This window comes from Patagioenas fasciata, chromosome 3, assembly GCF_037038585.1.
Source record: "Patagioenas fasciata isolate bPatFas1 chromosome 3, bPatFas1.hap1, whole genome shotgun sequence".
Classification (NCBI taxonomy): domain Eukaryota; kingdom Metazoa; phylum Chordata; class Aves; order Columbiformes; family Columbidae; genus Patagioenas; species Patagioenas fasciata.
In genome coordinates this window covers 99,841,079-99,866,697 of record NC_092522.1, presented here as the reverse complement: position 1 = coordinate 99,866,697, position 25,619 = coordinate 99,841,079, and the positions used below count along the sequence as shown (strand labels likewise).

The following is a 25,619-nucleotide window of genomic DNA, read 5'->3' as shown; positions in this document are numbered from 1 at the left end:
TTTAAAGGCAAACTTAGTGCAAAAATCCTTTCTGATGTCTCAGGTTGGTATTTATTCAAAAGCACTTCCTAGCATGCATGGGTAACTAAGCACTACTCACTACGAGTAAGCGTTAGAGAATTAAATGCTGATTAAAGGTTTAAATGATGGAAATCCTCTTTCATTTTTATTTGGGTTTGAGGCTTCATTTTCTCTGTTTTCTTACAAGTACCTTCTAATTAATAACTTTAGTTTGGAAACAGCAGTTCTCTTCGTATATGCTATAGTATTGACAGAAACCTGCATGATACCCTGTGATAGCATCAGTAGGGTTCTCTCAGGACCACTCAACTGCTGAACGAATACTGATCGCCGCTTCCTGATGGGCCCAAAAATAATTATTACAGCTCGCACAGGGAGTACTAATTTGTGTTTCCATGTATACTCAAGGAAGAGACAGCACTGCCATCTGAAAGGGACACGAGTTCAAAATTTCCTTGGGCTGAGGCAGTGTGTACATGCAGAGCAAGACCCAGGAGCAGCGAGGGCCTGCAGAGATGGAGGGTGCAGCACACAGGCACCGACCGCCACGGAAAACCTCAGTCCAGGGAGCTCCCGCTCTCCACAGTGAAGCCAGAATCTCAAACTGCCAATTTCTGTCAGCCAAAGTACAAAACACAAAAACAATTTTAACAAATTCAGACAAGATCTTGCATTATACAGCAGACTGTACAAAAAAGCAGTGACGGTGATGTTGCAATAATGACTAATGGCTAGAATGATAGCCAAGTTATAAAAGCAAAAAGTTATTTAATGATAGTGAGTATTTTAATACTGAAAACAATACACAAATCTTAATCCCTTCTGCATCTAATACATGCCTTGTTAGGGAAGACTGTGAATGCTAAGTAGAATATCTCTCAGGTCCTTTCTCCTACTGAAATGGCATGAAGTATGGGGGCACCGTGTCACCAATTTTTATTTCACAAGCAAGAGTTTTTCAACACTGGCAGCCCAAAAAATACAGGTTAAGATTTTTAAGTGCTCAGTTCTTCCGGAGCATTCTCATGTCATTCCACTTCTGCTCAGTTCATCGGCCAAAATACATCTCTGTGGGACTGATCACAGCATCTAAAAATCAGTTGACCAGAAAATCAGGAAGTCTTTTTTTAACCATTGGAGGAATATAGTTTTTCTAAACAAAAATAGCTAGAATTTTAGGGTCAATGCTTATTACAACAATTTTTATTTCATTCGCTCTCATTGATCAGGATTCTTAGCATCGACTTTTTAAAATGTTATTTTTGTAACACCTGAAACTAATATATTCAGCACTATGGTTACATCAGACAAATCATGGCTCAGGGGAATATCACAGACACCTGTGTGTAAGATAGGAAAGAACAATATTTTCCACCCATGTGGCAAACTAATGAAACATTCATATTGTATTAATACTAAGCCCAACTCTAAGAAGAATGAAGACAAATTTACACCAAAAAGTTATTTTGGCAAAGGGTCATATTTTACACCAGAAGAAAATACCATGCACTAATTTTCATTAACAAAAGGATTTTTTTTCTGGAAAAAAATATAAAGCACATATATGGATAGACAATATAATAAGTAATTGGTATTTTACCAATTCAGCTATAATTGTCTGGTTAATTGTTGACTGAGCTTAAAAAATGAAAAAAAAAAAGTGCTAACAATGAGTTTAGGTCATAGTGCATGAGGGTCTATTAGATGTGCTCTTTCTTTAGTGATTAGCTCCCCAGTGACATGTGCTTTGCCTTTCCTGAAGAGGTTGGTATGTGGTGACACAGGGAAAGTGAAAGCTTCTTTAGGGATCAAAGCAGAGATAAGTTGTAATAAGATATTTTACAATGTAAGATCCCAGGATCCCAAATGGATTCACAAATAGAAAAACCTCACTATTCAACTTGATGTCACTGTTTAACTACTAAATATACACGCCAAGGCAAAATGGAGGATCTTATAGACTATGTAAGTATGAGAGGCCATTTACACTAATCTCACTGCATTTCACTGTTTGACTCTGAATTCCTTGTATAAGCACTAAGTAAACCAGTCAGTTTTAATCACTTCAAGGTGATAAAGGTTACAGTAAGCCGATACACTACAAACGACACTCGTTTACATCTTGAATATAATGAAATGATAGTTTATCTACAGTGAACACTTGCGGTTATCTGACAAAAACAGGTCAAAGGTTCCAGGCGTTTTCTCCTGAAATTACTCAATGCTGCCTCTAATGACTGATAATTGAAAGCAGAGGCTGGAAATATCAAATGTGGTAGGTGACAGATAAGCAACAGATTAATGCAAGTACTCTGTTACAGGACACTAAAAGGTCAGAGGCCCTAGGAATTAGCTATCGTGCTACTGTGAAAAGACAGACACCAAATAGCTGTTTACCTCATTCTTGCTCTTCTCTACAGCATTCAAAATCTAGAACCATATTCTCTCTTCCATGATTAGACTATTCAAAGCGACTTTTTACTAAATAAGGCAACAAATGCTTTGTATGTCATGTGGATAGGAGAAAAGATGTGATCCTAGAGCAGTATGAAGGATTAAAAAAAAACAACAAACAAACCAGCTGTGCTAGGTGTAAATATTTTAAGTACATCGGAGAGCAATTAAGAAGCACATTCCTCATAACATCATTCTCAGCTGAGGAGACCAAATAAAAATTTTTAAAATATTTTTTAAAGCTTTGTAACTTTGGGCTTTTACAATGTAGAAAATGAATGTCAATGTTAAAACTTAAGCTTATCTCAGCAAGTATGAGATATACTTTTTTACTTTTACACTTTTTTACTCTGGAAGTCTTAAAAATAAAAAATCTAATTCATCATTTGTTGAAGTATATGGCAGCTTTTTCATTCTGCTCATTGGCCCTTGAATGATGATAACAGTATACTAAAAAACATTTCAAATCAAGTGGATTTTCAAGGTACTTCTGTGTCAAAAAATATTTTCCCGAAGTTAAATTAAAAAAAAAAAAAAGGAAAAAAAAGCAGACGATGTAAATACTTGTCTAATCACTACTTCTTTAACAGGTTTTATCTGTTTTATGGAATGGTAAGAATCCTGATCTAGATTCATGAAATCTGTTTTGAGTTACACATTGATAAAAATAGTCACCTGTCCTTAGAGGATTGTTTCAGGCAGAAGAGATGGCTGCCTGATACAACCAGTGGAGAGACACTTCTGTTTGTTAAGGGTCAGATGTCTTGCACCAGCCAGTAAGAAGAACAGAGGAGTTTATCTACATTTCAGAGAATAGGACTGAGAGATAGCTTTTGCTCAGCCAAAGGACATTTCCATCCCTATCAGCTGCTGCTGCTGACTGTATCCTAACTGCCAGGTGCTGATTAACAGTGGGACATCCTGGGCCCCTGCACAGAAGTGCAGGAGTTGGGAGTCAAAATGAGAATGAGTTTTTGTTTCTACATCTGATTTTTTTAATTAATTTGAGATTAGGCATTTACTAGACAATCATTCAACTGAGTGTTTTAACTACAAAGCTTCAGAGTTATATGCCCACTATCTTGTTCTCCCTTTAGTACCAAGTCTTCTGCATTTCTTTTTACCCATTTTCCCTCCCTAACTGTTCTGTAGCCAGTAATAAGGGAAAGTGGGTAATTTAGTCTTAATAACCCTTCATTTCCCTCTTCATCTCCTTCTCCAGGCTGAGGTGGGAAAATACATTACACAGGTTTCAGTCATGTCTGTTTATGTGTCTTGGGGATGTTTAGAATTTACCTTCTTATCCCTTGTTAAAATGGATCAGCCCATACTCAAAGCCAAAGAGCAGATGTATAAGGATCCCTTAAGCCAATAACGTCGGCAGAGTTTGAAAATAGGTGTTCCCAAAATTGCATTCCACACATATCCTATCTCAAACACAAAACTCATTGTCAGAATCTTAATCCAAATTCTGATCGCCTTCCAACTGAGGCAAAGCTATTTCCATAATCAGTGAGAATTTTGCTTAATTAGAGAGGGCACATCTGCAGAAACTTTACTATTTTTTTCATTGCAAAAGTTCTGTTTCTTAAGAACTGCTTTATTGCAGTACTGTATATTTGAGTTTCTCTGTATTTATTATTATTAGACTGGTTGTATTTAAAGTAATTATAGGTTTACAGATGTGGTTTTGAAAGAATGATGTAAATTGCTTTTACATAAAATATACCTTCTTATTAAAATACAAAGCAGAAAGCTTGATAGGTCATATTCTGAAGCAAGTTACAGTGCTGTAAATTTAGTTATTTCACTAAACTATTTATTTTCAGTCAGTTACTGACATCAAAGGGCAAAATGTGGCTATTTTGTTTAACTAAATTAGGGACAGTTTGAAATCGTTTGATGAAATACTGTGCAGTCAGTGGCACTTTCTAGAAATGAAAAATTGTCTATTGTTTGTTGAATCCAGACTTTTAAAGGTAGAATATTCCTTCCCTAATTGCACAGAATTACTGAACTGTATGAACTGCAAAGTATTTCAAGTCAAGGTAAAGTCAATGAAACACCTTCAGTAACTGCAACAGAACACAGAGTAAGAATAAAAAGGAAAAACATAATTTTAAATAATAATAATATATTGCCTGAACTTTTTTCAAGTACATATTAGTTTTCTTTCTTTAACCCTCATAGAAGAAATGTGTTTCAATGTCCCATACTTTATAAAAAAATAAGTTAGAATATTCATATATCTTAGCCAAGCATTTAGTATTACATCTTTTGAGAACGACCAGGAAAGAACAGTCGTATTATTAAAATTTTAAGTTATTGATTTTGTTGTTGTACTCAATAAGATCTGATAGATTCTTATCAATTAAAAACATATACATTTGAAAAAGTCAAAGTAGTTCGAAACACCAAATTATTACTAAGGTGGACTTTAAAATTATGTAATTTCTACTTTCTAATCCCTTCTAAATGTACCGGCAATGTATTCAAGTGATAGGCAGCAACTAGGAAAATAACAGAAGACGTTACAAAAGTGTGGTAGAATATAAATGAATACATTAAACAATAAATATTTTTCATGAAATATTTTAAGAATTAGACCTCGGTTAGTAGACAAAAGCTTTCAGCATTCACCCTCAGCAGGAAGGAATTCCCAGGAATCATGTAACAGTGCCTACCAGCAACTTTTGTAAGCACAGACCTAAAGAAATATCTCAACCAAAGAGACATAAGTGAGCTCAGCTCTCTCATGGCTGGTCTCCCAGGTGCTCTGGACACCGTGACATTATCTAGGATGCCTTCCTGTTGCTTCCCACTGAAACATGGGACAAAATAGCTATCTCATTCAATAGCCAATGTTTTGTTGAAAATCTCATTGGTAAACATGTGTTATTCATTCAATTTACTTTTCTCTATATCTTCCAAGTCAAATTCACTTGTTCAACAAGTCAAAACAAGTGCTACACTGCAGCTGCTCTAATAATAATGAAATGCTGGAAGGCTTTCAGAATAAGTGGAGAAGCAACACCCTGCTTTTCTCATGCTGGTTTGATCACGGCCAGCACAAGAGTAAGAATAAATTACAAAAATAAAGAGTTTGAGTTTTAGAAGTGAACAGAATTATAAAAATCTAAGTCTGGGTGCCATGACAATCTTAGTATAATATATAGTTTTCAAAGTGATTCGTCAAAATCTAATTCTCCCCCCCCCTAATTTTCTTCAGTATACTGCATTGTACCCTTCAATTTCCTGAATGCAAAACTTTCACTCTAGTTGTTCAGTTGTACATACACTGCATATATATGCTTTTTAATTCTACTACCAATGGCAGAATAAATCTCAGCTGAATCTTCTTCTATAAATTTTAAAGTTGAAAGTTCAGCTGGACACAGCTTCTAGGATTAACAGTAATAGGTTGTATATGGACCTATTTTGTGCTGTCAGTAGTAATGTGTGCCAAAAGATGGAGACATCACAACCAAAGCCCTCGGGGGAGGCAATGCAGTTTGCTATTTTGAAGGTAATAAGTAAGGACCGTGTGATTTCTTCATTTTTTTAAGTCATACTGTATTACAAAGGCACTCTAATCACAAATATTTATGTTAAAAATAGATTTCTGGTTGTGTTTGGTTTCATCAGGGATAAACAAAACTTTACTGGACAAAAGAGAACAGATTTGAGAAAAGATAAAAGTATTAGGAAGTTCTGAGCTAATGCATAGATAAGTTACCTCATCCTTACACCACCATGCCTGAGATTGTTAATTCTGTCTGCATTTTCAAAGATGTCTATTCCGGCTGGGCTTTGGCAAAGTCGGTACATTTTGACACCATCTGCCAATAGACTTCCATTTTTTCTCATATTTAATTTTGTTTTTCTCTAACCACAGATCATCACAAAGAAAACTAACAATTATTCCCAGGTTTCTGACTGTGTGTGAAAGTCAGGATGTCAGATCAACACAACCTCAAGGTTAACAAATGACAGAAAAAAAAATCCCTCTTGGGTTCAGCTGCAACTGAATAGGAACAAAAGTTATACCTCTGGGATGCAATGGTCAGAAAATAGGTGTAAGTTATAACTGTTTTGACACTGTAAAAGTATACAGATGGAACATAACTTCTGAGAAGGGTGAAAGGGCATATATCATCATAGGGCAACTGGCAGGGGAGTAAAAGCTAAACATTAAAACCCATTCTATCTACCCACATCTCTTTAGTTCCTGCTCATGTTAACCCTCTGCTCACTTCCACCCAGAGGTGGGGAGTCGCTCCACCATTTAGCATTTGCACATGTCTTCTAACAAACTCCATCCATTTTCCACTGTGGAATTTGTCAGAAAAGCTTCTATGGAAGTTGTGTCTGCATGCTGAACTGGATATGACAATCTTCTGCTTAGCATGTGCTCACATCTGAGTACTTTAATATTACCCATACTCATTAACACTGACCAAACATTCCATAAAAACCAGTCCAGCTATAACAATGAGGGAAGAAACCCTCAAGGACATCTCATTTAGAGAGCAGAAAAATGCTTTATTACATATTACAAATTAACAATTATTTTTTGCATTATAGAATCATAGAATGGTTTGGATTGGAAGGAACATTAAAGATCATTTACTTCCAACCCCCCTGCCATGGGCAGGGACACCTTTCACTAGACCAGGTTGCTCAAAGCCCCATACAGCCTGACCTTGAACACTTCCAGGGATGGGACACCCACAGCTTCTCTGGGCAACCTGTTCCAGTGCCTCACCACCCTCATGATGAAGAATATATCCTTATATCTAATCAAAATATACCTTCTTTCGGTTTCAAGCCATTACCCCTTGTCCTATCAGTACATGACCTTGTAAAAAGTCCCTCTCCAGTTTTCTTGTAGTCCCCATTTAGGTACTAGAAGCCTGCCATAAGGTCTCCTCAGAGCCTTCTCTTCTCCAGGCTGAACAGCCCAAACTCTCTCAGCCTGTCTCCGTAGGAGAGGTGCTCCAGCCTTCTGAGCATCTTTGTGGCCCTTCTCTGGACTCGCTCCAACAGGTCCGTGTCCTTCTTATGTTGAAGACCCCAGAGCAGAACACAGTACTCCAGGTGGGGTCTCATGAAGGAGGAGTAGAGGGGCAGAATCACCTCCTTCGACCTGCTGATCATGCTTTTTTTGATACAACCCACATTTAATAGGCTGTATTACAGACAGGTTATTAAATGCATTTGCAAAAAAATAGCTGATCACAGGCCATGGGCTTAGCCAGTATGTCAGTATGTCTCATATGAAATCAGAGCTCCTCAGATTTCTACTTTCTGTGCACAAGTGTATGTGGGGCTAATCACTGTACTGAGTCATTACCTTAAAAACTAAAAATTTAAAGAGACTTGCATTTCATCTTATGTAAATGATAGCTCTCATTTTGAAGATTTGCCCTGTGCATGCTTGCTGTTGGCCAAAACCAAGGATCCTCCTAGGAAACCTGAAGCAGTGGAGCCAGGAAACAGAGTTACGGGGGAGAAGCACATCAGGGACAGGCCCTCCCATTCATTACAGCCGGGGGCAAACAGGAAGAGAATGAGAAGGAAGAGCAGCGAGGAGACTGGGCAGCAGAGGTGAGGAGTGGTACTTTAAGGCAGTAGGTTTTAACAGCCAGTTTGGGAGCTGGCTGTGATTTTAACAGCTTGTTACACTGATTCAAATTGCACCCTCTGTAGCTCTGGTACTCTAATCGGATCATGATTTTTTCAACACAAAGCGAGATTATTTCACCCACATATAACCCACCATGTGGAATAAGTCCCCTCAACAAGAAGGAAAAAACACCTGGACTATTTTTTTCATGAAAGAAATAGAAATCTTACCAAAGCTAATGAACATTTGGACCTTCTTTCAGGGCAGAAACTCACTGACTGTTAGTGAATTAAAAGATCTCTGGGTTGGCCATCTAGCATTACACATGCAGCAGCAGAAGAAAGGAAAAGCAATCTTCACAAAAAAGTATTTATGCTATAAAAGAGCTCAGGTTAGCTCCAGGTAGCGTGATAATAGATGGTGATCCCTCACAGTAGGTTACTAAGGGCAGACTTGCGGAGAGAGACACAGATGTCTCAAAATGATATAAGAAAAAAGAAAATAATTTTCAAAGCAGAAAGAAAAAGCATGATACTTTCAGCACACAGAACTGTATATCCAGCAATTGCCTGAGCAATTGATGTAGATGATGAGAGCAAGATCCCCCTTCTCTGTAACCACAGAATCCCAGAGTCTCATCATGGCTGAGGGACCTCAGGAGGTCATCTAGTCCAACCCTCCTGCTCAAGTAAGGCCACCTAGAGCTGGGTGCCCAGGACCATGGACATGCTTGTATCATTCCTGCATTTTCGTTGTTATTCCACCTGGGACATAATTTCTTATATTCTTCACCAAGTTATGAACACAATATCCAGGTTGATTTTAAAGGCATCTATGGGTGTAACACATCTCTGGAACAGCAAAGATGATCTCCTGAAGCTCGTATTATATGTTATAATAGCGACTTCTCTCCACCCCTAATAGTTGAGCTGATGTGCCTCAGACAAAATGTGCGTCTTTCTGAGCAGAGGGTAAGAATGAGCTGGGACCTTCCTACTAACATAGTGCTTTTATTTCAAATTCAGTCTTTTTGGAACCACACTATTAAGAATATTTGGCATGCATTTTACAACATCTAATCAATCTTTGCCTTTGCAGATGTTTGAACTAAACCTTTGTTTCTACTAGGTTTAGAAGCAACTACTGCCCTAATCTTTGGTGATAGGCCTGTTTTTTCTTTTTCAAGTAATATAGAAACATCTGTTGCCCATCCCCAAAATAGAAAGCATCACAGTCTCTTCTTTTGGGGGCTTGCTTTCATTCCCATTTTGATGAGAGCACACTCCCTGCCTGTGGACAAGCCGAAGCAGCATGGTTTAATGGAGTCCATGGCAAATCTCATTGACCCAAGCTGATATAATGTTAAGAAAAGAAGCTTCACTCCCTTACAGCAGCAGATGGCAATATAAACACAGGATGAACAGGTCATAACTTATTCAGAAACTGTGCCTATTGAGCCAAGTTTTAAGTCCATGCATGTGCCTGTTTCATTAATTCAAGTCCTGTGTGAACCTCTTTTACATTAGGTCTCTCCCAATCACACACATGCTAGTAAGTACATCCTTTGTATTTTTCAATTTCAAACAAATATGTACAGGTATAGAGAGAGCAAAACACAACTGCTGGGAAACTAAAATGGGGGAAATACATTGTTAGTATTAATGATATTAGTCCCTCCATTATGCCACAGGGATTGCAACATGAACTCGATATACTTAGTATTCACTTCATAACATAAACTGTCTTAGGATTTTCCATTACCATATACATATAGTAATATATATACATGCATATAAATATAGATGGGAATGCATTTTATAAAATACATTTTAAATATATTTACTTAAATTAAAAATTTTATATATTAAAAAAATTCATCTCCTTGTAAATGTACTCTCATTATGATATATAGCCTTGCTAAACATGACTACCAATTCAACAGTCTAGTAAATGATGACAAAAAAAAATTACTTGCTGAAGAGCCAGGTGGTTAAAATACTCATCTCAAGAGACATCAGAAGACTGTACTAAAGAAGCACACCAAGAAATCAAAGAAAATAAATAACTTTATTCTGAAATTATACCTAATTTTAAACTACTTCGATAAACAATAGTATATCATGTCACTTCACACATACTTCTAATGTTCTGAAAAAAACTCACTGCATCCTTTCCTGAAAGTCATCCTATTTAGTTGTATGATTTCAATTATACTTCCTATTGATTAATACTGAAGCGGATTTAAACATTATAATATCTTAATTACCTTTGTAATATTCAGCAAATTATATGTTTTATTTTTAATCATATAAGCTTGTAACTTAAATAAACGTGTAAAAATATTTAACTATGCAAATGCAATTGTGTGTAGCTGAACTGTAGGTTTAACCTTGGCTACCTGAAAGACTTAATATAGAATTTTAACTCTCACAGGAACACTGTTCACTTCGCAGTAATAATCACTGGCAGTACTGTGTCAGCCTAGAGTCTCAGAGCACAGCACCAATAACTTGTCTTTTTTATGTAGAATATGACTCATGCTTGACGATCAACCATTTACAATAATGCTACAAATATGTGTAGGTCACTACCACAGTCAATTAATTTTTCACGATACATATTTTTTATCCAATGAGTCTAAGTGTTTTAATAAAATAAAATTTAACCTATGTTCTTTTACCCTGTGATTCTTAAAGTCCTAGAGCAAGATTTTAACTTAGTATTTATCAGCACTGTTTACTAATATAGCTGAATTATTCACATCAGCTAAGGATATGTGTGTATGTGTATTCATATGTGTGGATATATATGTCTGAAGTTGCTTTCTGAGCCTTCAGGGTGCCCATTTTCAAGAAGTGCATCTGTTTCTGGATGTTGATTCGTTTTCATTTTTGTTTTTCTGCAACTACAGGAGATAATTGCTGCTCTTGAAGGAAATCTTAGATGTGCCCATAAATCATCAATTCACAGAACATCTCATACCAAATATTATACAACTTGCAGTAAGCTTATGGGAACTTGCAAGTGTGGGGAAGCATGAGCAACTCTGAAGCTCTGGAAAACCACAAAAAGAACACGTATAGCTCATCTCTTTTATCTCATCACATGTGAACTTCAGCCCTTGCAGAACTGTTGATGCATCTCTCACTCCTTCCTTGATCTCTTTAGAGAAAGCTCCAAGATGAGAGTCAGAGAGAAGAAGCCCTTCTCAGAACAAAGAAAATTGTGTGATTTTATTCCCAGAAGTACCAAGAATCCTGAATGGAAAAGGAACAGTCTCGGGATCCAATTTTGCAATCAACTGGACAAGGCACAGCTCTTATTGACGTATCTACAAGATTACTCAGCACCTCATACCACTGAATTCTGCTGCCGTTTTAGTCTTCAGCTCTTTGGAGCAGATCCATAAACTCTCCTCCTTATTGCAAAATGTTACAACAGGATGTAATTAAGTACAATTAACAAGGAGGTCAAACGGTCATCTGATAAACACTGTCCCAAACAGGCAGCTTGAAAGGTCAGGGCTGCTAAAGCTACATCGTATTGATGGGAAAGAATATTATGATTTAAGGGGGAAAAAATCCCAATGACTAAAACTGAAGAGATTTACATGCTTTCTATATTACATACACAAAGCCATGCACACAGACTGATACGCATGCACACATGCCTCAGAGAGGCACAAGTCTGTATTCCGAGAACAAGAGCTAAACTAGTCACACAGTCTCTCCATGGCATCAGATCTCAAATCTCAGTTTTGGCACTTTAATTCTGGTGTTTCTTTTTTCTTTTTTGTTATTTTGTAAAATAGTCTGTTTTAAGAACTGTAAATAGGCTTGTTGCCCTTATAGAAGGGCTTATTTTTTAGCCCTTTCTAAAATTATGCTTGAGGTCACCAGGAGGAAAAACAAGGTGTTCGAGGCTCTCAGTAGTGCAGTATTTTACAGAGCATGTAGGCAGAGTAAAAAGAGGATTCACACGAAGAAAACTATTCTAGTACTCTGCAAGGTAAAAGAGTGAGAGCACACAGAAGTGAACACAGAAGTAGTTGCTCATCTGCATTTTATGGACTGGAAAACAGGACCACACTGTTTTCATTCTCTGTCTGAGGCTCTTCAGGTTTTTCCTTTTTGGTCGCTCAGACATTTCACTTTCTGACTGTCATGTTTAGACAAGGCTGGGGCCATGACATATTTGCTGCAAAACCTTTGCACACATTTCATGCACAAGGCAGCAAGGTAACCTGGTCATGAGCAGCAGATTAACCTTCAGGATCACGGGCAAGTTATGACTTGTAGTTATTGACAGATACCCCAGCTGAGGTAACCTTGGGAACAAGCTTCCCAAAACTATGCTCCTGCTGGATTTCAGCCATCATAAATCACTACAAAGACTACAGCTGTCATGGGGTTGTGTGCTGGGCTTGCTCTTGCTCCCATGGTTTTATCATCCATACTACTGTTCGCCCACTCTTTTAATTTCTCAGCTAATGTTTTTGCAAACCATACCACAAGAATCTTATGGTTCCAGGCACCAGGTGCCATCAGGTTCTATTTGTCCACTGCTCCAAAATCAGACTCACTAATCATTCAGTGTCCCTCCTTTTTCCTCTTCTATAATCTAGGTTTAACAAAACTGATGCCATTTACATCATAAAAGTCCAAGATGGTATATTTTTGAAATTATTTTGCAGTATCTTATAGTTGAATACCCCACCTATATTTCCCTCTCGCTTTTAAAAAAGGGATATTTTAAATGGATACGTCTAGACAAACTGTTACTAATTTATGACAATTTATCTGGATTATGGGTGCAGCTTTTCCAGATAGTATGAATATAGCTTCATTATTTTGGCTATGGTCAAATACATGACAATTAGAATGAAAATAATTTCATTCAATAGATACAGCATACAAAAGGATAAAATCACAGAATCACTGAGGCTAAAAAAGACCCTTAGGTTCTCGTGGGGTCTGAATGGCTAATATTGCTAAGTCAGATAAAGATAAATCTAACAGAAATTTCAGCTATTCAAATTCCTACTTCTTCCTGATTCTCCTCCAAAAAGAGAGTAAAGTGGAATTTTGCTTCTGCAAATCCACTGGTTCTCAGCTATGGATAGATATGATATATCAGCACTAGCTGTCCTGTTAGTTTTCTAGGCTCTGCTTCATTAATAATTAATGTCTCAGTTTGCTCTGAATTACAGTGAGAAAAAAAGTAAAGCCACATTCTGGCAAGGTACCACACATGCCATTGAGTTGTATAATACCAGTTGATAAATCCAAGTTCTCAAACTATTGCACCAGAGCAGTTGCTCAAAAAGAGTTGAGAGGTAAACATTCTAAGTCAACGTTTAGAGTATCATTCAATATGAGTGTGAAGTTTCTGAATGGAGAGTTGAGATGTAAAACCTCTCCTTTTCTACTTGTTTTTTATAGGAACAAATTCATAAGTCAGTACAAAACACAAACCAGCTCCTGCTTGGTGTACCTCACCCACAAACTTAAATAATGTAGTTGTCAGGGTTGACAAGTTCTGCCTGCTGTAGCATTTGTATGTTTTATAGGAAATTTTAACCAGGGGTGTTATTTTAAGAGATGAGCAAATGGGGAAACCCCATGGCCTAGCCAATAAAATATGAACTTTAGGTGCAATGGAGCACTCATAAATATGACTCAGAACAAGGGGATTCATTGTTTCTCCCAACCCCTTTTAGCTGCTCCTCTGATCTCAACCTCTCTGTGTGCGTCATGGCAGTCCTCATCCTTTAACCTGCGGTTTTTAAAAGTTAGCTCCTATGTTATTTATGGCTGCAAATGTTAGTTGCCTGTCTGTGTACACCCTGCACACACATATTGAAGGGTGAGGGGAGCTGCATTTTATTTTGCAAGGATGAAAAGTTTTGCCCAGGGAGCCAAGTACCTGGGGAGGTTGAGGTATTTGCTCTACCACGAGGAACTGAGAAGAAAACTGCTCCCTTCACCTGCAAGGCTTACGAGGAGAGGAAGCCTTTACCAGGATTCATTTTTTCTTTCGTTTGCACATTATTCTTACCATGTTCTTTGCCCTTTCTCTGTCTGCATGCACCTTCATCTCCCTGCCATGATGAACTTCCCTCCACTTTTGTAACTCTGCTGGTGTGGGAAATGCTTTCGTTGCTACACCACCGCATTTCATGTGAGGCACAGAGGAGCTAGACTAACTCTGCCAGTAATACCTGTTCCTGCAGAGGCTGTTTCTCTGTTGTGAACCTTTCCCACGCCCACCAGGTCTGTGTCCAGCCCCACAGATTGGCCGCTGCCTATTGAGAAGAGGAGGGCTGTCCTCCCTGCAAAGCTTGGCCTGTGCTTTGCCATTTTTCTCTCATGTGTCTTCTCATTCCTTCCCTCTCCACCTCCTGCGCTGACGCCTAGTCTCGCCGTTTCTTGGCCTTTAATCCCTTCTGCAGCCAAATGCCACTGACATAAAATTAAAGTTCAGTGACCCTGCCTAGACAGCGGGGGTTAGAGACAAGGGAAAGGACAAGTAGGAGAGGATGGGGAAAAGTGTGGGAAATAATTATAAAGTCTGGTAACAGTCAGAGCTCTCCTGAAGCCCTGGGGAGCTTTCCCTGGGGAGCCTTTCTTTAGCTGGAGGTTGCAATTGGTACTTCATGAACTGTTCATTCTCAGCTATGTGGAAACACCAGACGACACCTAGAATGATCAGACTGTAATCAATCAATTTTCTGCGAAACTCCATTAGTTTGTGGGCCTATGAAAGCAAGCTGAAAGGAACCACCGTGGCTAAAAAGAGAAGAAAAAGGAACTGCCCATGTGGTAATTACTTCCATAACTCAGGCAATAAGTAGGCAGGTAGCCATGGTAAAATTCTTTGCATAATTTAGCTTTCAGAGAAAATAATAACAGGAGCAATAGGTGCAGGAGATCACGTGTATGTCAAAGTTGTCCTGTTATCTAAGCAATGTGGGAACCCGGGGTTTAGGAAGAGAAGCAAGAGGCTCTCCATGGCAGGCAGATTCCTCCTCTAACACCCTCCACACAGAGGCGTCTCCAGAAGCCTCCCTCCTTCTCTTTCATGGCTAGCCACAGTCACTCCAAGATTGTTTTTTCCTGGGAAAATATGTACTGTACAATACATACAATCCCCACAACCCCACCCAAGTCTGTGTTTAGTCTGGAAAGGAACACTTTCTAAAGAAGAAGCGGAACTGGGTCAGCCACTCTTCCCAATGGGAAAAATATTAATCAAAATATATATTTTTATATATCCATACGTATATATAGCTTTTCACCATGCACGTCTAACCATCTGCTAAATCAGTTTCTCTTCAGTTATCTGCAATTTCTGTCGGCAGGGAAAGTCAGACAGTTTTATACCCCAGTTAATGGAGAACTTGACATTTTTTTGGCTGGGTAGATACAATAATTTACTTGGATTTAAAGTGTTAACTTTGGCAAAAAAATTAATTGACAGTTATAAAAACATTATTTTGTTAGATGATATTTATGGATCGCACACAAACCTATTTTAAGGTAGAGCTATATAGTTCGTAAGGTTCGGGTAACGTGAGCAATTTCGAAGGAAATATAACATATTTCAACATAAAACAACAAATGTAATTCTGAAAAGGAATGGGGAGAATATTTCTTGCTCAAAATCACAAACAATCCCTAACAACCTCCTCCGTCATCACGGCAAAAATTGGTTAAAACTGCCTTATGAACTGTAAACATGGGGTGAGAATTTTTAGGGAATGTCATCCCATGGGTAAAGTTCTTTTGGTTTGGAAAGAAATAAATATGTTTTGTGAAAATATATCTTCATATTTAATTTTATCATAGAAAATTCATCTTAATATTTAGTTCTGATGCTTGATTGCATACATAGGTCACAAGAAATTGGTTCAGTTTGCTGACTGGGTGACCAAAACTTTATTAAGGGAAAAAATCTTAGGATTTCAATGTGCCAGTGAGGTCTGCTTTGGGTGAATATTAAATGAGAACCCACTTGATGTAATTTGTTTTAAATTTTACATAAAAGAGTTAAAAATAACGTCTTATTGACTCTGGGTTTCCATTCAAAAAAACTTCACAATTGTTTTCTCATTTTTTCTGAGTATCGATCCAACTCCACAAATAAAGACATGGAATCTATTTGTTATTTAACAAGTTTTATCTCTGTAATAGCATCCCTCTGTCCAAGGCAAGATAATAGCACTATTTCCGTCACTTCAGTTAAGGCTGTGTCAATATTTTCATTAGAAGTCTGCACTTTATGGACTAAAACTGTACCACAGCCAAGGAAATTAATGTAAGGTTAAAATTAAGGCAGCAACATCTGAGATCCAGTGGAATAGAAAAAGAGAGAAAGAGAAGAAAGGAAGAAAGAAAGAAAGAGAAAGAGAGAGAAAGAGACAAAAAGAGAGAAAGAGAGAGAGAAAGAGAGAGAGAAAGAGAGAAAGAGAGAGAGAAAGAGAGAGAGAGAAAGAGAGAAAGAGAGAGAGAAAGAGAGAAAGAGAGAGAGAAAGAGAGAGAGAGAAAGAGAGAAAGAGAGAGAGAAAGAAAGAGAGAAAGAGAGAAAGAAAGAGAGAAAGAAAGAGAGAAAGAAAGAGAGAAAGAAAGAGAGAAAGAGAGAAAGAGAGAAAGAGAGAAAGAAAGAGAGAAAGAAAGAGAGAAAGAAAGAGAGAAAGAAAGAGAGAAAGAGAGAAAGAGAGAGAGAAAGAGAGAGAGAAAGAGAGAGAGAAAGAGAGAGAGAAAGAGAGAGAGAAAGAGAGAAAGAGAGAAAGAGAGGAAGGAAGGAAGGAAGGAAGGAAGGAAGGAAGGAAGGAAGGAAGGAAGGAAGGAAGGAAGGAAGGAAGGAAGGAAGGAAGGAAGGAAGGAAGGAAGGAAGGAAGGGAGAAAGAGAGAGAGAAAGAGAGAAAGAGAGAAAGAGAAAGAGAGAAAGAGAGAAAGAGAAAGAGAGAAAGAGAGAAAGAGAGAAAGAGAGAAAGAGAGAGAGAGAGAGAGAGAAAGAAAGAAAGAAAGAAAGAAAGAAAGAAAGAAAGAAAGAAAGAAAGAAAGAAAGAAAGAAAGAAAGAAAGAAAGAAAGAAAGAAAGAAAGAAAGAAAGAAAGAAAGAAAGAAAGAAAGGAAATACTCATTCCTAAGCTTTGAGGAGAGAAGTTAATGACCCTGAGGCCTTCTTGCATGTATCCTCCAAACCCAGCTCCCCTTCCACAGCTCCTGGCATTTTATAGCTTAGCACTCCATATCCCTTGTTGATGATATGTTAGCTGTGAGTGAAAGGCTGTAGAAACTGAATTAGTTTAATTTAAGAAACTAGCTACTATATACACTTAAGGTTTGATTGCAGTTAGGAATCCTTTCTTTTTTTTGTGTAACAAAAATATATTTGTGCAGGTATTTGGTGTGGATTGATGTACTGTAGGTTTCTCAAAGCAGATGTGTAAAAACTGTTCTCTGCCATGTTAGTGTTCTCTGATGAACACAATGGCCTGTAAATCTTGTGAATTTACGTATTTGCTTAGTGATTCAGGTTTTAAAGGAGAATATAATCTTCAAGACAGTGTACAAGCTTGGAGTAGAGAAGCTGGAGGAACATGGACAGTCTTCTGTGCCCCAAACAGGCAAAATTTCTTTGTATTTCAGTGTCTGATTTAAGAACAGATCACAGCACATGTTGTTTGAGGATTATTGAAATTAAGATTGTGGAATCACATTGTGTGTGAAGAAGAAAAGGGGTCTTTCTGGGGCGCATCGGTTACTTGAAAAATCTCTATAATATTGCCTCCTTTAAATCAGCCTGCATAGGTCACGGTCACAAATTTTACAGTGATCTTCACATTTGAGTTTTAAAATTAGTTTTACATGCTAAGCAGGAAAACATAACAGAAAACCACAAAACTTGTATATATTTATCCCTCATCATAAAGAGAGTTCATATCAGTTCATAGGAAAATGTGGAGAAAGAAAACAGTTGCTTAGCAAATGCAGCAATCTGTTTAGAGAAAAATTTACAGATGTGTTGTAAACAAATGAAAATACAGACCATTCAAATTGCATGAGGAGGAACACTTAAGTACAGTGGATTTAATGATCACTTTGATGCTAATGGAAAATTCAGTCCTTGGAATACTTCAATGTAGTTTATAAAAGTGCTGCTGTTTCTCCAAGACACACTCATCTACATATTTTTTTATTCAATCCCCCTTTTATGGTGAGAGGTGAAGAGTGGGAACACTAACATTTATCTTAACAAAGTCCTTTTCTAACTAAATTCTGAGCGAGCAGAAAAGTGAACAGGACAACATGAGCATTACTTGCCTGTACTCTGAGGAACAGGGTATCCTATATGTATGTCATTTTGGGAGATCGGCCAAAAAGAAGATGCCAGAACTCTAAACAGTCAGGGCTTTGCAACAATGTAATAAAATATAACAACAGGATAAAAAAAACACCTGGTGAGAAAAACAAAGTCCTAAACTTGTAGGTGATATAATCAGATCTCTGAAAACCCCGGAGTATTTAGTGGAGGATTTATTCTTCGACTGCTGGACAAACCCCAGTTAACTCTTCTGTTACGCTCATCAATATTTATGGAGAACTGCCAATGCACACAGCCTTGTACAAAATATAGGATGAGGCATAGTCTCTGTCTTGTTGTATCTTTCAAGAAAGAAAGAGATGGAAATTTTGGTATAAATTCCAGTATAAAGAGCAGGTGTTTACAATTTTAACTTCAGGATAAGTGAATCCAGTCTTGTTTTTCTCCCTTGTTGCTTGACAGAATTATAATTGCAGTTCCCTTGATGATTATTTTTCAAATTCGCTTTTGAAAGTGAGGTATTTGCAAGTCTGACAGGTTGATTTTTGTCAAAATTACCATATAAGTTTCAATTTTTATTTTTTAATATAAAATTATTTGTCCTTGTCTGTTTTTTACTTTACTTTTACATCTTATTCGACCATTCAATCTTTTGCTTAATAACTCCTCGCAAACATCTCAGCTATGTATTTCTTGTTTTAATATATATGTCTTAATTTATTATAACTATATAGCAAAATTTCAATTTAAAATATCATGATGATTAATAAAGCTTTATAATTAAACCTTATGTAATTAATGGTGTGCAAGTATGAACATGCTGAATACTATTTCCAGAGGAGATTAATTTGATTCAATTTGACTGAGGCTTTAAGTCTAAAACCAGTTGAGTTATTACTGTTCTGCATCAGCATTTATTGATTTTAAGGTACAGTGTTAGCATTCACTTATCACAGCATATTTTTCCCCGTTGTACATTAAAAGAGCTTGCCCTCATCTGTCACGATCTTATACTGCATAAATCATATAAAATGGTTACCTGTTTCCATGATTTATTTCATTTTTATGTTAATTATACTGAAACATAGGATTGTTTAATAAAAATGTTGAAGCTAATCTATATTGGTCATCAATATTTCTTGTGAATGTTACATGGTGGAATGTGTGATAAACCACAACATCCAACATGTATGGAAGGGCACTTGTAGTGAACGAGGATTTAGCCCCACTTGGAGCTGAGAGACATTTTAATTTTACGGAGGCCAAACAAAACCTGGTATTTTAAATAAGTTAATTGTGTCTATTAATTATAATCACTAGAAAAATAAAGCATCTCACCCCCCCATTTTCAGAGTTTAGAAATGTAAGGTGAAAGACATGCTCTAACTTCTCCAAAGGACTTTCTTAAGGCAACACTGGTTTCCCAACAAAATGAGACACATATTAGGAACTTCCCAATCGAGGAAACATAGAGGAAACTTGCATCCTTCCAGAGAGGGTTTTTGTCTGGGGAAGAGCGGCAGGATCAGACTAGGAGAGATCTGACACTGAACCTTCAAGGGCTCATACTCAGGCCCTGCAAGAAGTCCTCTTGAAATCAAAGATGTTTCATGAAATAAAAGGCCAGGTCCTGTGTAAATAGTCCTCAGGGCCGCTGATGATCTGTGACATATGTAACTGAGGGTATTTCTCAGGACCCACAAGGAAATTTTTTGCAGAATCAGGGACATGACTTGCCTGGGAGATCAGATAATTTCCTATTTTCCTTTATAACTTTGCCATTTTAAACTCAGCTGACTCCAGACACTCTGGGTAAATTGAGGCATACAATGGTAACTTAAAAATAATCAACAGATAATATGTAATTCTTTCTTAAGGATGAGGAACACATTTTCCAAAATCAGGATTTCTTTTTCTTCTAGTCTGTTTTATCAGGAGCAAGAGCTACAAGCAAACGTATTTAGCATTGTGGACATATATTACTTCTAAGAAAAAATATTTTAGAATTTAACACCTCCTGATCTGCCAAATAGTTAATGAAAAGTAATATTATTATTATTATGACAACTAAACTCTAGGGTGTCATTTTCCTAGAAATTCAAGTTGTTGAGGATTTCAGTGTTTGGAAACATTTTTAATCCTGCAGCAAGGATTAAAGACCTGATAGACATAAAAGATACAGAATGTGTGTGATAATCTGAAGGTATTTCAGAACATGTGCCGTTGTTCAAAAAGTTTCTACAGAAAGTACCATCCTGGAAAGCAAGAGTTCATCAGATTTTGTACCAGCTTATTGAGAAACTTCAAGTTTTCAATTAAATCTCTTGCTATTCAGATCAAACAAGAAGGATTTTTTTTAAGCTAACTTTATGAGTCCTGCAACATTTTGAATACTTATAAAAATAGTAAATACATTTCATGAATTATTTGCAGCTTTCTTAATGAGATTTTGAGTTGCCTTCTATGAAATAAATCTGTAACTGCTTTTTCAACCACAACGTAACTGGTAAGAATGTTTATTATACTCAGAAGCCAATATAATTTATTTTTATCAGTTTTTGTGTCTAAATAGATATAATTTTCAAAAGCATTCTTTGTTTGCATGTTTCTGGTGTTTAATACTCGTTATTTAATTTATTGATGACACAGAAAATAAGAACCATTGCAGACTCTGAGTACCATGGCAGTATAATAAAATGCAGTCTGTGGTTATTAAATAGAAATAACAAAGAAACATCAACAGATTATTTCAAATCTAGCCGTCCAGCTGAAAAGATAATAAAAATCTGACTTTTACGAACAGAGAAAAAAAAAAAAACACACAAAACAAAACTAAATAACCTCTTTTTTTTTCCCAGAAATGGCTTAACTTTTCCCTTTTCATAATATTCTAGACTTTAAGATATGAACAACTGATGTTTGTTCATGTCTGAGCTTTAAGCAAAACAGTGAGAGAAATAACTGAGCAATAGGCACAAGTGTTAAATTTTTTGAAATGTTTTTTGAAAAGGAGTTAGTTGGCCTAAGGCTAGAATTTTCATTACATCAATGAAAGAAAGAAAACAGAAGCCAGCAGAGGGGAGTTATAGAAACTGACTTTATATAAACAGTGAGAAAAATCCTTTTCCGTGGCCACCTACAACGCAACCACTTTACCATCAGTATGACTTTTCTTTTACCAGTGGCAGAGCAGCCTGGGGCTGATCCTGCCGTTTCAGAACAGGTTACAGTCCGGCCGAGAGGTCTGTCTAACAGTTTGTCAAAGAGAGCAGAAAGAAAAGATTTTTCACGTACCTAAATTGACAAAGCTCATGACCATGTCAGCATCATTCAGAAAGTTGGTGTCGTGCAGGCTGGCTAAGGGAGGATTCTGTGTGGTCAGGGGGGTCATGCGAGATAATTGTATTCTCCGCGAATATCCATTTGGAGAGGCAGGGTATCCTTTCCGTATCCCTCTGCTCTCCCCTGTCATTGATCCCTTCAGTGAATAATCCAGCTCCTCAGTATCTTCTTCATTTGTCATGGCATTATACAGGTCCAGCATGAAGAGGGGTGCAGAAGAAGCCTGCTTTCCTGGTGAAAATGGTCTGGGTCTGTGAGGTAAACCCAGGATAGAGAGAATCTCTCTCTGAATCTCCCTTCTCTCATGGTTCCGCAGCCTCCTGTAAATAAAACTTGAATGGACATGATTGTCTCCTAAACCTCCCTGTGCGTGACCCGCCAGAACCCAGCAATTCCAAAGCAAGCCCACGAAAGCTTTGAGCGCAGGTAGGTTCATCTTTGAAAAGAAAAAAAGAACAAGGAAAAAAAAAAATCTTTTCTCCTACTTGTTCTGAGTTCCTATGAGGTCTGCTTTCCCAGTGGCTGAAAAACAAAATTTACCTATTCTTCATGTCAATGTCATCTCTAAATGTAACATCTTTGGTGATTTCTCTCCCCCCACCCTGTTTAAATATTATGGAATGTGTCGGGTTGCAGTTATTTCTAAGAAAGCTGAAATTCAGACTTCCAATTTTCCACTGTTGTTATCGTTTTTTCTGCATTTATGGAGCAGAAGACCAGTATTTTGTCAGCTGACCTAGGCATTCCTATATAAACCTTAGATAACCAGGTCTTTGGTGGGGAGCTGTATTAGCAAGAGCTGTTCTTCTGACACATTGTAGTTCCCAGAGTTATCTTCCCTCGTTATTCTGAGTTCTTCGTACACCTTGCGCTCTTCCCAAGATAAATCCTGAGTCACAGATTTGTCTTGATCTGTACCTTGGTGGTGTAACACATATTTGTCCAGCAGTCTGGTAATAACTTTAACATCTTTTGCATCGCTTGAGTGTAAAGTAATTCTAAAGCATGTACTAATCAAATTAATGTATTGCCATGAATTTACTTGCAAAAAAAAACCTTCTGTAAATCCATTCAACCCTTTTCAGCTTCTGAACTGTTATTTCCAACTCTAGCAGGCACAAATATAACAGCTCCCTTCAAGAGAGATCTAAAGACTAATGTAAGCACAACCCTGCTGGGAAAGAAGAGGCTTCTCATTGTAATTTGAAACGGGTATAGCAAAAAAGTCCTTAACCCTTCTCTCACCAGACAGAGGTTTAAACCCTTGCGCCCCCCCTCCTTTACAGTAATATACCTAATTTTGGCTATCGACTGTTTCTTTCCTAACAGCTTGCAGAATCAATTTTAGCTTTAACAGTTTGGGGATATATAGATAGCTAAAGTATGGTGTAACGTAGAAGCTCTTGTGAGTCTCCTTATGAGTCTTTGGTTTAGTAAACTTAAATAGGAAACTCTCATAACAGACTAAAATAGCATCTCATTAATTCAAGAAAAGATTATATTTTAGGTAAGTTTAGCAAACAAAGGTGACCTTTTTAATAAACTCTGTAGGAAATTTGGTCAGTTAGGCTTGATTCACTCTTTTTTAAAAATGTCGGGAATGCAATCTGACTAAAAACAAATTTATTCAGCAGGCGAGATTTCAAGTTGTGTATATCCAAAGCTGTAATTGTGGTTATAGTCACAACTTTCATAAACTGTAATTTGCAATGATAATTTATTCAAAGTACATTTTGACTCATGAATCGCTATACTAAATTTCCCAGTAAATATCAAAAGCTAAGATTTAATCCCACAACCTGTTATTAACTAGGAAAGAAACAGCTCAACTGAAGAAATAAGATGTATTAAACAGACTTTAAAGCTGCTGCCCATGAACTTCAGGTTCAGCTTAGAATTTTATGACAGCCAGCAACTGGTGTTTTCCTCTCACTAAAATGAAATCACAGTGTTAAATTTCATATTGCTCAGATTATTGGTCAGCATTTTCCCCACTCCTATAATTTGCCTTTGGTCTTAAGGAGACCTTCATTTGATGAAGGAGAGAAAAAAAGGATGAAAAAGATTAATGCATGACGCTAAAGAAAACAAAAAAAACCAACAGATACATAAAATGCATCCCGTCAGGTTTTCCCTTGTATGACTAGCACCTACTCAGTAAATCACACAGTTCTTGAGTAAACTTGGGAGTATGACAGCAAGTATAGTCACACCTAAGAAGTCAGAAACAATTTATCTAGTATATGAAGCACAAACGAGCTTTTCTCATATATTGTGAGCCCTAGTCTACATTTACAGTCTAGTCCAGCTATCATTAAAATATAGCTGATTCTCTCTCATAAATCAGCACACGTAATAGACAATGCTTCTGCCAAGAGAGGCTTTATTTCATATTAGACCTGCTAAATTAACATTAAAATTAATTACTAAGCTGTGTAGCGAAAGTCTTGTTCTTCTCAGTGGAAGAACAGTCAGAATTTGAACACTTCTTCTCTCCTCATTGAGGTTTTCCCTCAAAATCCATTTGTTATAAGAAAAGGGTTATTTCCTGTTTTTGTTTTGCTTTCACTTGTCCTGCTCAGACAGTTGCAATGATACATGAGACTTTACCATACATATGTCTTTTCTGAATTTGACCGTTGCATATTCTGCAAGAAGGTTTATTTCTCTTTTCCAGCAATATATTTCCTTTTTTTCCCTAAGCATTCATAAAATCCAGTGAATTGATTGCTCAGAGGATTGAAGTCCTCAGCCCATCAGTACATCCAGCAATAGGAGCTTCCTATATTATCCCATTAGAGTGTCTGGAGTTCCACATTCAGTTAATCTTTTACCATTTAAATAGTCAAAAATGCCCTAAGTTTGAAGATGCTTTTAGGCAGTAAACATTTTTCCAGACAGTAACTAAGAAAAGACATAAACTAGTAATCATACGTTTGACAAAAACAGCTCCTGTTATTTTCAAACAGAGTCACAAACAAATATGTAACCTAAATGCTAAAGATTTATTTTACATTAACCTGCCCTGTGCTGAGGCACCAAATGTCCTTGACTTGAACACAAAGATAAAAATAATTTTTATTAATATAAACACAATGTCCTTTTGTAATAAGCCTGTTTTCCAATCATTGCTAACATGGATATCTCATACATAGGAGATAGCCAGATCTAAAAATGAAAGCCTTTGATAAGGAAATGAAAGGGATCTGTAAGTGCTGATGGGTTCAATTTCATATTTCCAATACAGATCAATTCACTTCTAAAGAAAAAATAGCACATACAATGTCAGCATGTCAAGATATTTTATTTGAGAATATATAAAAATAGATTTGCACAGATGTCTTGATGTAGTTCAGGTTAGGGTTCACTTTTAGAGTCACCTTAGATCTAGGTTTCAAGTTTTACAACAAAAAATTATTCCGAGCTGTTTGCATAATACTGAAACTTAAGAGAAATGCCATGTTCACGCCATTTTTAGATGCACTCAAACCCAAATAACAATTGAGGTCAGTATAAAGTATTGAGTGATAATCAAAACCAGGGATTTGAACAAGATGCCCCAGAGATTCTAGTTTTACCCTGCATCTAAAACTGAAATTTTGAAATATACAACCTACACACAGACAGACCTTCTTTTTTCCCCAGATGCTCAACCTGGAAGCAACATAAGAAATGACCTGAACAGGCCTTGTCCAGTCCTTTAAAAAACCAAAATGGGCCAGGTCTCAGGGGCAGGAGAGCAGCAGAGCGCCGTGCAGGTGCCCCTGGCAGGGCCAGATCGGAAGCAGTATGTGTATATGATTAGTGAATTCAGAGCTCAATATATTTGTACTAACCTAAACAATGTT

The 25,619-nt window shown here is 37.1% G+C and overlaps 1 protein-coding gene across 1 annotated transcript in view; it reads right to left on the bottom strand.

Annotated features, from left to right (window-relative positions):
* The window catches only part of BMP5 (bone morphogenetic protein 5), a 56,635-nt gene extending 33,716 nt beyond the window's left edge, over positions 1–22,919 (bottom strand). Inside the window, exon 1 of the mRNA XM_065835384.2 lies at positions 21,724–22,919. Coding sequence (XP_065691456.2) covers positions 21,724–22,207 — 484 coding nt within the window. The 5' untranslated portion in view covers positions 22,208–22,919. The remainder of the gene's footprint in view (positions 1–21,723) is intronic.
* Positions 22,920–25,619: the final 2,700 nt, after the last annotated feature.